The sequence below is a fragment of the Schistocerca piceifrons genome, chromosome 5 (assembly GCF_021461385.2).
Source record: "Schistocerca piceifrons isolate TAMUIC-IGC-003096 chromosome 5, iqSchPice1.1, whole genome shotgun sequence".
Classification (NCBI taxonomy): Eukaryota; Metazoa; Arthropoda; class Insecta; order Orthoptera; family Acrididae; genus Schistocerca; species Schistocerca piceifrons.
Genome location: NC_060142.1, coordinates 74,320,129 through 74,334,737, shown reverse-complemented (window position 1 = coordinate 74,334,737; position 14,609 = coordinate 74,320,129). Strand labels below are relative to the sequence as shown.

The following is a 14,609-nucleotide window of genomic DNA, read 5'->3' as shown; positions in this document are numbered from 1 at the left end:
GTCGGTTCGAGCACTTCAGCTAGGTATTAAACTGTATGACTCTGTTGATCTTGCCATACTTTGTGTTCAAATTTATAACTAACAAACGGCCACAAGGTAAATAAAAAAATAAATCTACGGAGGTTATGGATTTGAAAATATGATGGGGCCTCGACTCCTATATTCAAAAGAGCAAAGTTCAAGTTCAGTACAAATATAAGCTCTTGTCTGTAATATGTTAGTGCTCGCACCTACACTGCTCTAATCAGTCACTAGAGACTTAAATTTTTATAATCGTGCCAGACAGTGAAGATGATATAATTCGGAGCGTACTTAGTCGCGGTTCGCAGATAACATCGTCTTGATTGGTGCTCCGGGTTCGATTTCCGGCGGGGTCAGGGATTTTCACCTGCCTCGAGATGACTGTGTGTCAGTGTGGTCCTCATCATTTCATCATCATTCATGAAAGTGTTGAGAATGGACTGAGTAAAGGTTGGGAATTTGTACAGGCGCTGATAACCGCGAAGTTGAGTGTCCCACAAACCAATCATCATCGTTATTGATTGGTGCCGTCATTTCTTCACCAAATTGTGATTTGCGCTATTTCAGATATTGACTTTTGAAGCTGACTAGATAAAACATCTGAATGAAACAGATCTGCCGCTCGTCACGTTGTAACGCCGGAAATGCATATCCTCCTATTTCCATCTATTGCACTGCAAATTTTTTTCCTTATTTTGTTACCTGAAGATATAACATTTCTGTGTCTTTGTATATTGTAATTGTTTTACTATTTGTATATACAGGGTGAGTCACCTAACGTTACCGCTGGATATATTTCGTAAACCACATCAAATACTGACGAATCGATTCCACAGACCGATAAAAAGGTGTTAGCCTGTGGACGTAATGTGCTGTTCCTGACTCTTCTGTACCTAAGGTCCATCACCGTTCCCTTTGGATACCTACGTAATTCGGTGCTCTCCGATACACACAATCGAACAGCGGAGGAGTGGTACTCAAGCGTCAACTTTAGGTTACAATATCTCCGGATGTAATTAACATTTTACAATGCAACAAACGGCACTGATTACGTATTTGTTTATATGTTCAGATGTGCTAACAAAACTAACGGGGTTTCATTAAAAAAACGTAGGTTTGTGTTAAAAAACATACTTCCGTGCATTTTTTTATGGTTTGTATTAACCAGTTACACTAGCCCCTCTCCTCACGTTCGGTCTGTGGAATCGATTCGTCAGTATTTGATGTGGTTTACGAAATATATCCAGCGGTAATGTTAGGTGACTCACCCTGTATATGCATTTATGTCAATGTATAATTTGTTTGTTTTGTAAATATTATTTGTATTTTTACGCTGGGTCTGGCCTAGGGAAAACTATGCTATCGAACGATTACATCGATAGGTCGTGTGGAGGACGGAAGTCTTTGGTAGTGTTAACTCTGCCGCGTGGAGCGCGGGCAGAGGAGAGTTTAGGCTGGGGTGGTGCAGTGGAGCAGGTGTGTTGTGTGACGCTCCCGCGAGTTGCCGCGCTTTCGGGGTTGGGTAGCATGTAATTGCGCTCGACTTGCTATGATAGTTTCTGACATGGTGTCGCGGACGGGAAGCATTAGCTGGCGCACATCAAGAGCCCGTTTTCGGCTGGAGACCGTGTCGAGAAGGTGCGCCAACATCCAGATTCTGCAACAGCGACGGCCGACAATGAGTGACTGTCGCCACCTCCTCGATCGACGACTTCAAACCGTCAATCAACCAACAAGGAAGACTGGAAGCACGTAAAGTTTTAGAACTGTATGTTAGACCTCAGCTTTTAAAATTGTTCCATTCACAAAATTACAGCAACTTAGCATGAACCTTTGTTGCTCATTGTCCCAATTGCATTACCAAGCAGGGTCCCTTCCTTTTCCGGAATGAACCCGAGTGTCGTTGAAGTTCAAACGGCAGCATCATTCGATTTCACTGCTTTAATTTCAAAGTTCAGTTAAGGTATTCATAGCTGGCTACAATATTTAGATTACACAAGCAAAATTTAAGAGTGCGAGTATTATTACCATATTTTAGCTTACCTGTGACTGCAGCTCAGCTTGGTACGTACTAAATTTTACTATTGTTAATTGTTCAGAATCATTTAATTCAAGTTCAAAGTTAAATCTCTTGTTTCTAAATTGCGTAGATCCAAGTAGCTTTTGAAATGATTGTTGAGGTAGTCCAAGACTAACCGTATTTTACTGAATTTCGATGTGCTTCAGAAAGAAAGCTCACTATTAACTTCAGTCACTAAATTAACTTTCGATTTTCCGGTTTTATTAATTCTTTTGCTAAATTAAGTCAGAGTGTAGCGAAATTTATTACTTCTGACAAACTTTCAGTTTTCACACTACACGTGTCAACCTTCAGTTGCCACGCTTCTAGTGCTAATTATATGTGTAATAACCTTTTTTTTCAGTTACTATAGTAATTGTCCTTAGGACTGGCGATCGTAATTTCCCCCAAATCTCAAATATCTAATTACCGCTAGTTAATCGTTAACGTAGCGGTCGCACATTTACTTTCTTTATTAACTTTACCCCTTTTCTAAATTAATTTCCACCAGTTTCATTTGCATTTTTCCTTTCATTTAGATGTAACCCTTTCCTCCCTCTTTGCCGACAAATTAACTTCGGTGACGATTGCTTTTCCCAGATTTCCATTAGGTACACGCGGTTTAATTTTTCACTGTCATTAAGGTCGATAAGTGAGGGGGAGGTTACAACGTGTTGTTCATAATGAAGCAAATTAAGTGAAAGTGACGACAAGTAACCAGCGATGCCTTGCCCCTGTGTTCCAGATCACCCTAACACGCGTGTTTTCATCACTCACGCCGGTCAGATGAGCATGGTGGAGACGACGATGGCCGCCGTACCTGTGCTGGCCATTCCATTCGGCGGTGACCAGGTGGCCAATGCGGCGAGGGCGGCCAAGAGGGGCACCGGCCTCCTTCTGGAGTACCAGGACCTCACGTACGACACGTTCAGCAGCGCTCTGGACGCGTTGCTCAACGATGCCAGGTACTCCTCTCAGTCTGTATCACCAAATGGATGCACTCGTCACAAATCACAGTTGCAGGTTGCCGGTCTAGCGGCTTACAGGGGCAAAAAGATTGATTTACAATATTTCATACACTCTAAGACAAAAAGAGGTGCAACATGAAGGAATTATCCGAGCGGGATACAAGTCGGTAGATGTGACACACGTGTACAGACAAACAAATGATTACAATTTCAGAAAAATCGAATGCTTTATTCAAGACAAAGACCTTCGCAAACTGAACAAGCCAGTAACGCGTTGGTCCACCTCTGGCCCTTACACGAGCAGCTATTCTGCTTGGTATTGATTGATGCAGTTGTTGGACGACCTCCTGAGAGATATCGTGCCAAATGCTGTCCAATTGGCCCCTTAGGTCGTCAAAATATCGAGCTGGTTGGAAGGTGCTGCCTATGATGCTCCAAACGTTCCCAATTGGGGAGAGATGCAGCGAGCTTGTTGCCCAAAGTAGTGTTGGGCAAGCACGAATACAAGCTGTAGATATACCATGTGCAGGCGGGCATTAGCTTACTGAAATGTAAGCCCAGAATGGCTTGCCTTGAAGGGCAACAAATCAGGGCGCAGAATATCGTCGACGAATTTCTGTGCTGTGCTGTGTATGAAACCAAAGGAGTCCTGCTATGAAATGACATGGCAGCCCAGACCATCTCACGTAAGTGTCGGGCCATATGGCGGGTGACAGTCAGGGTGGCATTCCGTTGTTGTCTGAGGCTTCTCCAGGCACGTCTGCGCTGGTCATCGGTTCAATTCGTCACTGAAGACAATTCTTCTCCAGTCAGTGAGGCTTCAGGCCGAATATGCCTGACATCACTGCAAGTGGGCTTGTTGGTATACAGAGGTCAGTGGCAGTCGGTGGCGCAAGGGGCGCCGTGGCTCAGCTCCCTCTCTGAGAGCCGCCTATTACTTGTACTTGTGGTCACTGGAGAACCAGTTGCAAGGCATATCGATGTTGATGATGATGAATCCGGGGCTCTGAGTGCCCCCCTGACGATTGCTTGGTCGTCACTTTCTGTCGTCTCTGTAGGTGGACCGCTTCCCTCTTGACACTGTGTATGGCCGTGGTTCACCCATGCCTGCCAACATCGTCAAATAATGGCATCACCCCTATTCAAATGTAGAGCCATTCGCAGATTACTCCAACTGGCTTCTTTGAGTCCATTATCATATTCTTCCTCAAATGCTGACTGCATATATTCTTCACGCGCCTGTTTTCGAGGCGTAGTTACTGTCCCATTTTAGTACATGGAATGAAATTCGCAAAGACTTTATACCCTGGTATATCCAAACTGGTGAGCATGAAGGATACTTGGTACTTCCCCATCGTCCTATCAATCTGTCCGGTAGGTGTTCGTTAAGGTAGGCCGTTACGTCACGATGGTAGAGGAGAGGTCCTCCATTCTGCTGGAAACACCATTCTCAGCGCCGAAACATCTCTTCGATACGTGGCATGGCGTACTCTCGTAGTAAGGTCTGGTAATTTTCACCAGTTAATGTGTACTGAAAGAAATCCTGATAAATCATTCCACATTGTAACTCCAGGTAGATGAACATGGTTTCGAATGTCACTTGAGGATTCTCAAGTGACCAGTAGATACAATTGTGACGATTAACGGAATCATTTAACTTAAAAGTGGCCTTACCACTCCACACAACCTTGTATGGGAATTGGTTGACCTATGCGCTTCTTGCTCGATGCCACTCAAAGAACTCAATGTTCCGGTCATGATCACCCTTATTCAGAGCGTGAAGTTATGTAGGACACGCTTCAGAACGCGATGGACGCTCGGTTTTAGAACTACTTACTCACGAGCCGCTTGCTGCCGGACTTTATAGGAGATTCCTCAAACCTTTCGATAAATTCTGTTTCTCTTGTGGGACCGGCGATGATCGTGGTCTTTCGAAATGGCTTTACTGCCCATTCTGGACGGTTCCTTCTTCCTCAAACTAATCCCGCAGGCGAGTGATTGTGGGTCGCGTAGATGCACCTCATTGAAGCTTCACTCTGAACTCACTTTGCTCTTTAGGCCGGTATTACACTATCAAATTTCTTTGTGCAATGTCTTTATCAAATATCTCTTTCAAAGAAATTTGATGGTGTAATAGGGAACTTTGTCAAATGTCGCCAAATATTTGATCGAATCTAGGGGCTCGCTGTAGATTTGATCAAAGAAGTCGCTTGTCTTCTCTTCACTGTAATGTGACATGTTACCACGTGGAGCGCTAGCATCGCTGCAGCGTTCTGTCATCTGTAATGTTTTTATAAACATTGCCGCTAAATACAATTGGTGTGTACCGACAACAACAAAATTAATAGAGATGTATGAAGCTGATGAGGCGCTTTACAACGTGAGGCACCCTGAATCCAAAAATAGATTGAGAAGATCGGAGACCTGAACTGACCTAACCTAAGCTAACCTGACCTACCCTAACCTATGAAACGTCCCCTTATGAAAATTATACATGACTGTGTTTAAATTGACACACAATATTTTTAGCGCAACGCAATCTGACTTTCAATAATCCCTACTAAAGAATGGCCCTGCCTAACATTAACCTATACCTTTCACAAATCACTTACCTCACAAAAATCTTGATTACTCGAACTACTGCAATACAGCGAGCGCCACTACTGCCAGCTAAATAAAAGTTTCAAACTACTGAAGACACTAACTACTGATAGGCATAGTTAGCAAATGAAAGACTTTAATAGAGAACAAACAATGTATTTACCTCAATAGTGTTCAAAAGTCATAATGTATATAGCAGTTCATGATATCCAGTATTGCGAATTTCAAAACTCCGCCATCTCTCTCCCCACATCCACCACTGCTGGCGGCTCACCTCCAACTGCGCAACGCTACGCGCTGTTCACGTCCAGCTGCCCAACACTACAATGGCACACAACAATGCAAACTAGCCACAGACTGCACACAGCACAGCCAGTGATTTTCATACAGAGAGCGCTACATGGCGGCGGCGTTACCAACATAAGATCCTAAACAGCCTACCTACATAGGCCCCATGCTCCCCACAAAAAATTTTACAAATTGTTTTGGGCACTGGGCAATATATATTTGTTAAAAATTTTTCGTAATCGTAATTACACTAACAAAGAAATCAAATGCACACATTTATTGATACAATGTTGGTCAAAAGCTAAAATTTTCTCACAGTCCATAAAGATAGCCCTGATCATTCATCATAATAATAATTACAGTTTTTTTCACAAAGTCTCATTAGTAAAAGAAATTGCACACAGAAGTAGTGGATTTCCATGCAGTCTTGAAGTAGTAGTGTTGTACTTCCAAAGGAATGGCTTTACTGCCCATTCTGGACAGTTCCTTCTTCCTCAAACTAATCGCCTGCGAGATTAGTTTGAGGAAGAAGGAACCGTCCAGAATGGGCAGTAAAGCCATTCCTTTGGAAGGACAACACTACTTCTTCAAGACTGCATGGAAATCCACTACTTCTGTGTGCAATTCCTTTTACTAATGAGACTTTGTGAAAAAAAACTGTAATTACTATTATGATGCTGACTCTTGGCATGCAGACAGGTAATGGGCCACAACAGAGCAAACCCACAGCAGAGTCAGTCGAAGTTTTGAAGAATATTGGTAGGTAGGTCATCACAGAGTAGACCCACTGTAGTCCTGGTAGAGATTATGGTATTGGTGGGCCACCAGAGCTGCAGACCCACTGCAGTCCTTGTAGAAATAATTATATTGGTGAGTCATCAAAGATGCAGACCCACTGTAGTCCATGTAGAGACGGCCAGCAGCCATCTGTTGCAACTGTGCAGGTGCACATTCACCATCGAAGAGTCTTGCGGAGAATATAGCAAGTCCATAAACCACCACTTTTGCACTCACAAAGTTTTTGGAATTGTCCTTAGAACCAGCAATGCTGTTATCCAGTCCCTTGCTGAATTATTAACACACGTGCAAACACTAACAGTCCCTACTTCTCACATATTGTCCATATACTATGACCAACAGAAATGTGTGCAGTGAAATGAATGCTTACAAGTTACTTAATTTGATGAACTGGTGTCAATTACAACATTATAACATGAGAATACAATTACAGAAATACAGAAAACATCATTAAAGAACATAACAATACAGATAACATTTGTAGTACAAGCTTTACAAAAGAACAGAATTAACATATACATCAGTGTTACAGGAATTATGACATGAGTACATACATAAAAGATCAGAATAACTTTTGAAACATCAACTTTACACATGAGCATTAAAATAAAACAGAATAAATAATGTCTAAGCATATTTACAAGGTAAATAACATATTATTAATGCCAATTATATTTGAGGATAACAGTATTCCACATCATAGTGAATGTAGCTTAGTATTAGAAGAAGAAAAAATTCTGTGAAACTACACAGAGACAGGAAGAAAACAAATACACAAGGGTACACAAACACATAGTGGGATAACACAAAAGGAAAGGACAGGGTTCGTTTTCAGTGTAACATTTGGTACTGCAGTCCATCCCAAAACTTCATTCCATAGATCTTTCGTCTTATTTCAACATTTGCTTCCACCAAAAAAAATCCTATCCAAGCATGCTTTCTGTATTTTTCTCGTATAACCTCTCAGTGCATTTCTTCAAATTCATTGCAATTCATTCTCTTATAGGCTACCCTCTCTTGAGCTAACTTAAATCTACTGAGCTCAGATGCTAAACTAAGGGACGAGGCAATGCAGCAGCACAAAACAATTAACGCAACAACAATAAAAAAATGCAGATTTGCGAAGCAAGCAGCATTATAGAAATTAGCAAAGCAATTGCAATATTACAACTAATATAAGGCAATGTGCAGCAAACAAGAAAAATAAATCAGTATTAACTGGCTTAGAAGAGTAACACAAAGTCAAATTCAGTAACACTATGCATGGCAAACAGCAGCAGCAAATGAAATAACTTATATGTAAACATGACATAGCTCAAGCAGAAAAAAACATTACACTAAAGACAATAATGCAGACATGGGAAATGTATATTCACATCTTAATGTCTATGTAAATTAAGTGATGCATCACAAATTATTCTACAAAAGAAATTACCAAGTACTTGAAAAGAAAATTCTGTATGCAATTCCTGTGAAATGTTTTTGTGCTCCTTCGTTATTTTTTTTAAGTACATCATACAGTTATTTCTTTTTACTGGATCTGTAGGCATAAAATATTTATATTAGTACATCTATAAAATTTTATTTTAACCAATGCTGCAGTGCAGCTAGGAACTAGATATTAAAGAAAATGAGCAAATATGTACAAAGGAAGGCATGAAACATCATTCATTAGCCATATGGCATTTCATAAGGTAGTAAAAAAAATCTCTGAACTCTCGTAGAAAGATACTTGTCATAATCAGGTGTGCAGATGTAAGAATGTTTCCAAGTAATGAGCGTGTCCTATTTGCGGTGCTTTCTATAAAGGAATGTCAATAGCGAGGTTAATGGCCTCCCGTTTTTTTTCTACCTGTGCCTCTGAAAAGGCACACACTAATGGCTTTTTCTCCAGCTGTCTGACACAGCTGGGTGCCCATGACGCATTACGTGCAGGTGGTCACTTAACTTTCTTACGGAAATACTTACGACATCAGTTTCCGCTACAGTGACAGTCTCATATAAAAATATTTCACAGGTCAGAATTTGCGTTACCAAGCTGTAGAAACAAAATCCTATTGATATAACAGTGTCCAAAAATTTTCGTCGCCATTGTAATACATTCACGCATTTACATACATTTCATAACTCTTAAAGTACGATTCTTGGTTTCCAACATCCTTTTTCACAAATCAGAGTCCCTAACCACTACTACTATTCCTTACCTTATTACACATATACATATTCGTCGACACTTCTTCAATATTTCATCATAATAAATACATAGCATAATCAAATTCCTCATATAGCATCAGCTTATTGATCATAAACATACCTCAACAGCATAATACACATCATCATCGTAATAATAACATCATTACACCTCAGTCAACTCTCAAAATCGTCATAGCTTCCTCCAATAATTTCAAAACCTAAAAAAATTCTCTGCTCATGTCAAAAGTGTCATCTGCCTCAAACGTACTTTAAAAATCGTGATCCCATACCAAATATATCATTCAAAGCTCTCATAATATCACAATGGGTCCGAAAAAATATGAACAGTTCACAAAGTACAGACAAAATACAATTTTGTAAGTGTGAAGTAATCCAACTCTGTAATTGCATAAACATGTGTCACTGACGTAGTAAAAAAAAAGTTTGTCTCTCTCAGTTAAATGATCAGATAGCTGTGTAATTATGTGTTAGAGAAATATGGTACCGATGTGTAAAGTTGTATAAGCAAATACCATATTAGCTAGGGCTCCTTGTGCTTGCCAAACACATGGTACACAAAGTAGGCGTGTACCCCCTGAGGATTAATGTAATTATACCCTCAGGTGTTACAGATTACAACAATGGAATGAAATGTATTACGGAAAACCTTTGTATCATTGCACTTCAAATATCTTTAAAAATAAATGATTTAAGTACAAAATTAATCACTCAAATACGTGTACTGTAGCGCTAAACTGTGCGTCTTGTTGTAAGATAATCTCTGTGGAAGTGTCGTAGGTATCGTCCTCCGAAAGCTAAGATCTGCAGAAGTCAATGTACTTACCTCATGATAAACAAAAGTGAAATGCTTTGCGTATAGATATCTTAGATATTACGCTTATTGCCGTGATGAAGAAAGTACTGTGCTGTAATGTATTGTTGTGCTATGGAAAAGGCTGTCTCCTTGTAGCTATACCACAAAAGTTACTACTAAAACATGTTTTACTTTCCAGAAGAATTCAGAAAAACTGTGCAGATATAAAACAGAAACACCGCAAAGCAACATTGTAAATTGTCACTCATTAGTAGTGTCGTGATAAAATCGTGGAGCTGTCACATAAACTAACCACTGTGTCATCTGGTATCTCACAGAAAGCACCTCACATCCAGAATCCACTCTTAAGCAAACCAAAATGTTGCATCAAAATCTCATTAGCAGTGCCGGTATATGTTCCAAGTATGTGAGTCTCATAGTCGGTACGCGATCGTGCAACTAACAAGCAAGAATGTACAAACAACAACACTGCGTCGTCCGTTCACTATAACAATGCATTCGTAATTTCTTGTCTAAGTTACCTATGTTCTTGACTGGATAGTTAGTTAGCTTTAAAACATAGTTGCATGTTAACAGTTTGTAAGTGTGACAAAGAGTACTAGTAACGTGAAGTGAAAAATTTTGTAGCAAAGACTAAATTAAAAAACAGTTTATCTCTCAATAAACGGTTTTACATGTGAGATGTGGTGTAACCCTTTGCTCTTCTCAGTATGCAGAGTTTCAAATTGAATGCAATTATCATGCGGTATTCGTCCGTAAAGAATACTGGAATTTTGCTCAAGGTTAGCGTCAATGTTATTTTTCCCTGAGCCAGCGGGCGCAAGTGGCTGCCTGCGGTGTGAGTCATTGTCTGTTTCTTTGTTGGCGCGCGTCGTTATTGGGATTAGGAGACCTAACTTCTACAAATTCGCCTTGCCGAGAGGGCCCAGCCCTGTTTGAAGCTCGCCAGTTCTGATGGAATTCAGGTCTGTCGTTACGATCATATCGTCTGTCGTCATGTCGGTATATTCCATAGTTTCTTTCTTGTCGGTCACATGGTGGAGAATTTCTCCCTGAATTATCACTGCACGGTGGACCGTAGCGTCTGAAGTTATTCTGTCTCCCGTGATAATAATTGTTCTGGTTGCCAAATTGTCTGTTTCTATGAGTGTCTCTGTCATATTCATTACTACGGAAATGCGATCTCTCTCTGTAACTATTACTCTGCCAGTGGTTGTCATACGGGTGGTGTCTCTTTTGGTCACGATTTACGTTGTAAGAATAGAATTGTCGTGTCCAGTTATTGTTTCTGTCGTCACGGAATTGTGACAGATGTGACCTGTAGTGATTGTTTTCCTGTTTTCGCATCCCGCGACTGTCTGTGTCAATTTCTAATTCTTGTAAGAGTCCCTGAAAAGCTTCAATGTCGTCTTCGCAATGTCCTGCCAAAATAATGTTTCTTAAATGTTCAGGCAATTTGATTAAGCAAATGCGGATGAGTTCTGAAGGGCTGTATGGGTTTGAAAGATATTGATTCTTATGCAACATGTCTTCAAAATATTTGACAAGACTGGAAAATTCAGATTGTTCAAAGTGTTTCATCATCATGATGCTATGTTTTACTCGGTCTTGTGTAGCTTGAGACCAATATGCTGAGAGGAAGGCATGGTAAAATTCTCCTTCACTGTGGCAATCGTGAATGACCGATCGCATTCTTACAGCTGGTTCATTCTCTAAGTAGCCACACATAAATTCTAATCTGTGTTCTAATGACCAGTTGGTAGGAAAACAATGAGAGAATTGATGGAGCCACGCTTGTGGATGAATGTCGTTGGCAGAATTCCTAAACGTTTTGAATTTACGTATTGTAATGAACAGCTTATAGTCAAAATCGTCATGTCGGCGAGTCACATGTCGGTCATTGTTACGTCGTGTTGGCGGTTCCATCTCAAAATTCGGTGTGCCTTGCCAATTTCTTTCATAATTTCCGAAGTGCCCTGTGTTATTATTTTGTGGCTGTTCCGTATTTCTGTGTCCCTCTTCCCGTATTGGAGCGCGAATGTCCTCTGAAATACGTAATTCTTGTATTACCTGTGTCAGCTGATCTTGTACTTCCCGGATTTCTCTTTGGTGTTGCGTATTAATTTGATTCTGATTTTGTTTGAATTTCTTAATTTGTTCATACTCTTCTGTGTCAGTGATGGCTACAGGTCTTGTGTCATTCAGATCATCATCTACCTTTGCAGATAAGTTAGTGAACTGATCTGAAAGTTCGGCTACTTTCTCCGATAGTGTACTTATTTCCTCAGTGTGTTTTCTGAACCAAGTTTCAGAGTGTCCATTTGTGTTGAAATCGTATCTACTGTGTCCTTTAAGTTTTCTTGAGTTTTTGCAAGTTGCGTAACCGAATCGGTAGATGCAACTGAGTCAATTTTAGCTTGCAAGGTGTCGTGATTTTCATGAACAATAGTTTGCAGTTCTTTTATGGCTGTTTCATGATTCTGTAATGCATTTTCATGACGTGAAAAAATAAGTTGGAAATGCTCACAAATTTGTGTTTTTACGTCATTACAGACTTTTTGACATTTCGATTCGATGTTATGTAACTCAGTAGTTAAATCTTCACGTGTTTGTTCAAGCATGGTATCTAATGTTTTAAGATTTTGTTCCACTGTGTCTAACTTTTGAAGATTTTGTTCCATTGTGTCTAACTGTTGCTGTGTTTGTCTCTGGTGTTGTTCCATTGTCTCTAACTTTTGAAGATTTTGTTCCATTGTGTCTAACTTTTGAAGCTTGTGCTGTGTTTGTCTCTGATTTTGTTCCATTGTGTCTAACTTTTGAAGCTTTTGTCCCATTTGTTGCATTAATTGTAATAACAATGGACTGGTGTCTGAAACATGTTCCTCAGTGCTATTCGGCAATGCATTTGAACCGGCAATATTCGCAGTTTGAAAAGCAGAATATGTGTCTTGACTTATTTGAGAAAAGGATGAGGACGCCACACCTGAATCTACAGTATTTGCAAGATTGTGTCCTGTCATTTCGGATTCCTGAGGCAAGCTGTTGCCGACCGATCGATCGATAATGCTTCCCTGTTCACTAATTGTTTCACTGTCCACACCATTGTTTGGAGCCCGCTCCATTTCCCTATGTACAATTACCAAATTACTACTTTGAACATTAGTTAATTCATTACCCGGTGGCGCTAACACACTGCTTTCGTCTTCACTGTCATTTCACAGTTTACTTTGGAGCCTAGTGTTACGTTTTTCACACGCCATTATTGTCACAATATTTCACACGATAACACAGAAAGGCACAATTTGAAGTGCAAAAATAGGAGAACATATTAACATAGCATTGAAAATAATATCTAGTTAATTGCAAGCGCAGCTGCGAAATACTTGGTGCAAATCTACATGCATGCCACAACTGTTTTACTGTACAACAATGAAAGACTGCAACTACAAAGGAGATTCTCTCTACAATTACGCGCTAGCAATAAACAATAGCTACACTAATTACACAAACTACAAGAAAAAAATCAGAAGATTCCAGTGAGATATCCTCGGCTAAGGGGCGACATATGAAACGTCTCCTTATGAAAATTATACATGACTGTGTTTAAACTGACACACAATATTTTTAGCGCAACGCAATCTGACTTTCAATAATCCCTACAAAAGAATGGCCCTGCCTAACACTCACCTATACCTTTCACAGATCACTTACCTCACAACAATCTTGGTTACTCGAACTACTGCAATACAGCGAGCGCCACTACTGCCAGCTAAATAAAAGATTCAAACTACTGAAGGGACTAACTACTGATAGGCATAGTTAGCAAATGAAAGACTTTAATAGAGAACAAACAATGTATTTACCTCAATAGTGTTCAAAAGTCATACTGTATATAGCAGTTCATGATATCCAGTATTGCGAATTTCAAAACTCCGCCATCTCTCTCCCCACATCCACCACTGCTGGCGGCTCACCTCCAACTGCGCAACGCTACGCGCTGTTCACGTCCAGCTGCCCAACACTACAATGGCAGACAACAATGCAAACTAGCCACAGACTGCACACAGCACAGCCAGTGATTTTCATACAGAGAGCGCTACGTGGCGGCGGCGTTACCAATATAAGAACCTAAACAGCCTATTTACACCTAACCTAACCTAACTCTCTCCAGTAGCAAGGAATTGGAGTGTTACAGTGAGCCTGTCTTCTGCAGATGTAGCAGTTCTTAAGTGAGTATTGTGCTTTGTGATATGAGGATAAACTTCACTGAGCACATACAGAAATGTATGCTCATCCATTCTTAAGTAATTGATGTACGACTTGACGTCCTCCACTATAAGCTCACGTAACAGGTTTGGTGAATGCTTTTATCGTGTCGTACCCCAGGTACGTTTCCTTTTTCCCTCTGCTTCTCTTCCGCAATTGAGGTACATGCAACTGCTGCGGTTAATAACAAGTTGTTGTCAGCCATCTTGAACTTTAACGAAAAATATGATGACAGTGTAATACCCCTTTTTAGCGCCACATCAAAGATCTTTGTCAAATATATTTGACGAATATTTGATCACATCTCTGATCAAATCTTTGACAAAGAAACTTTATAGTATAATACCGGCCTTACTTACGTTCTCTGTCTTCCAGTAGCAGTTCGGAATGAACTTCCTTTGCTCAAGGTTCAGCCCGCATTCAGTCATTTTCAAGCTGTCATACCTAAAAAGGGAAAACAAGTGTACTGTAGTTGTGAAATGTAAAAGAGTGCATGAATTTTTTGTGACACAGTGTATGTTTTGAGAAGCTTAACTCGCAGCGGGCAAATTACCCAGACTGTTACGTCCACTGTATGAGA

The 14,609-nt window shown here is 40.3% G+C and overlaps 1 protein-coding gene across 1 annotated transcript in view; it reads left to right on the top strand.

The window, feature by feature from the left end:
- Positions 1-14,609, top strand: part of LOC124798276 (UDP-glycosyltransferase UGT5-like) — a 129,694-nt gene that overhangs the window by 84,490 nt on the left and 30,595 nt on the right. The window contains exon 5 of the mRNA XM_047261597.1: positions 2,826-3,045. Coding sequence (XP_047117553.1) covers positions 2,826-3,045 — 220 coding nt within the window. The remainder of the gene's footprint in view (positions 1-2,825; positions 3,046-14,609) is intronic.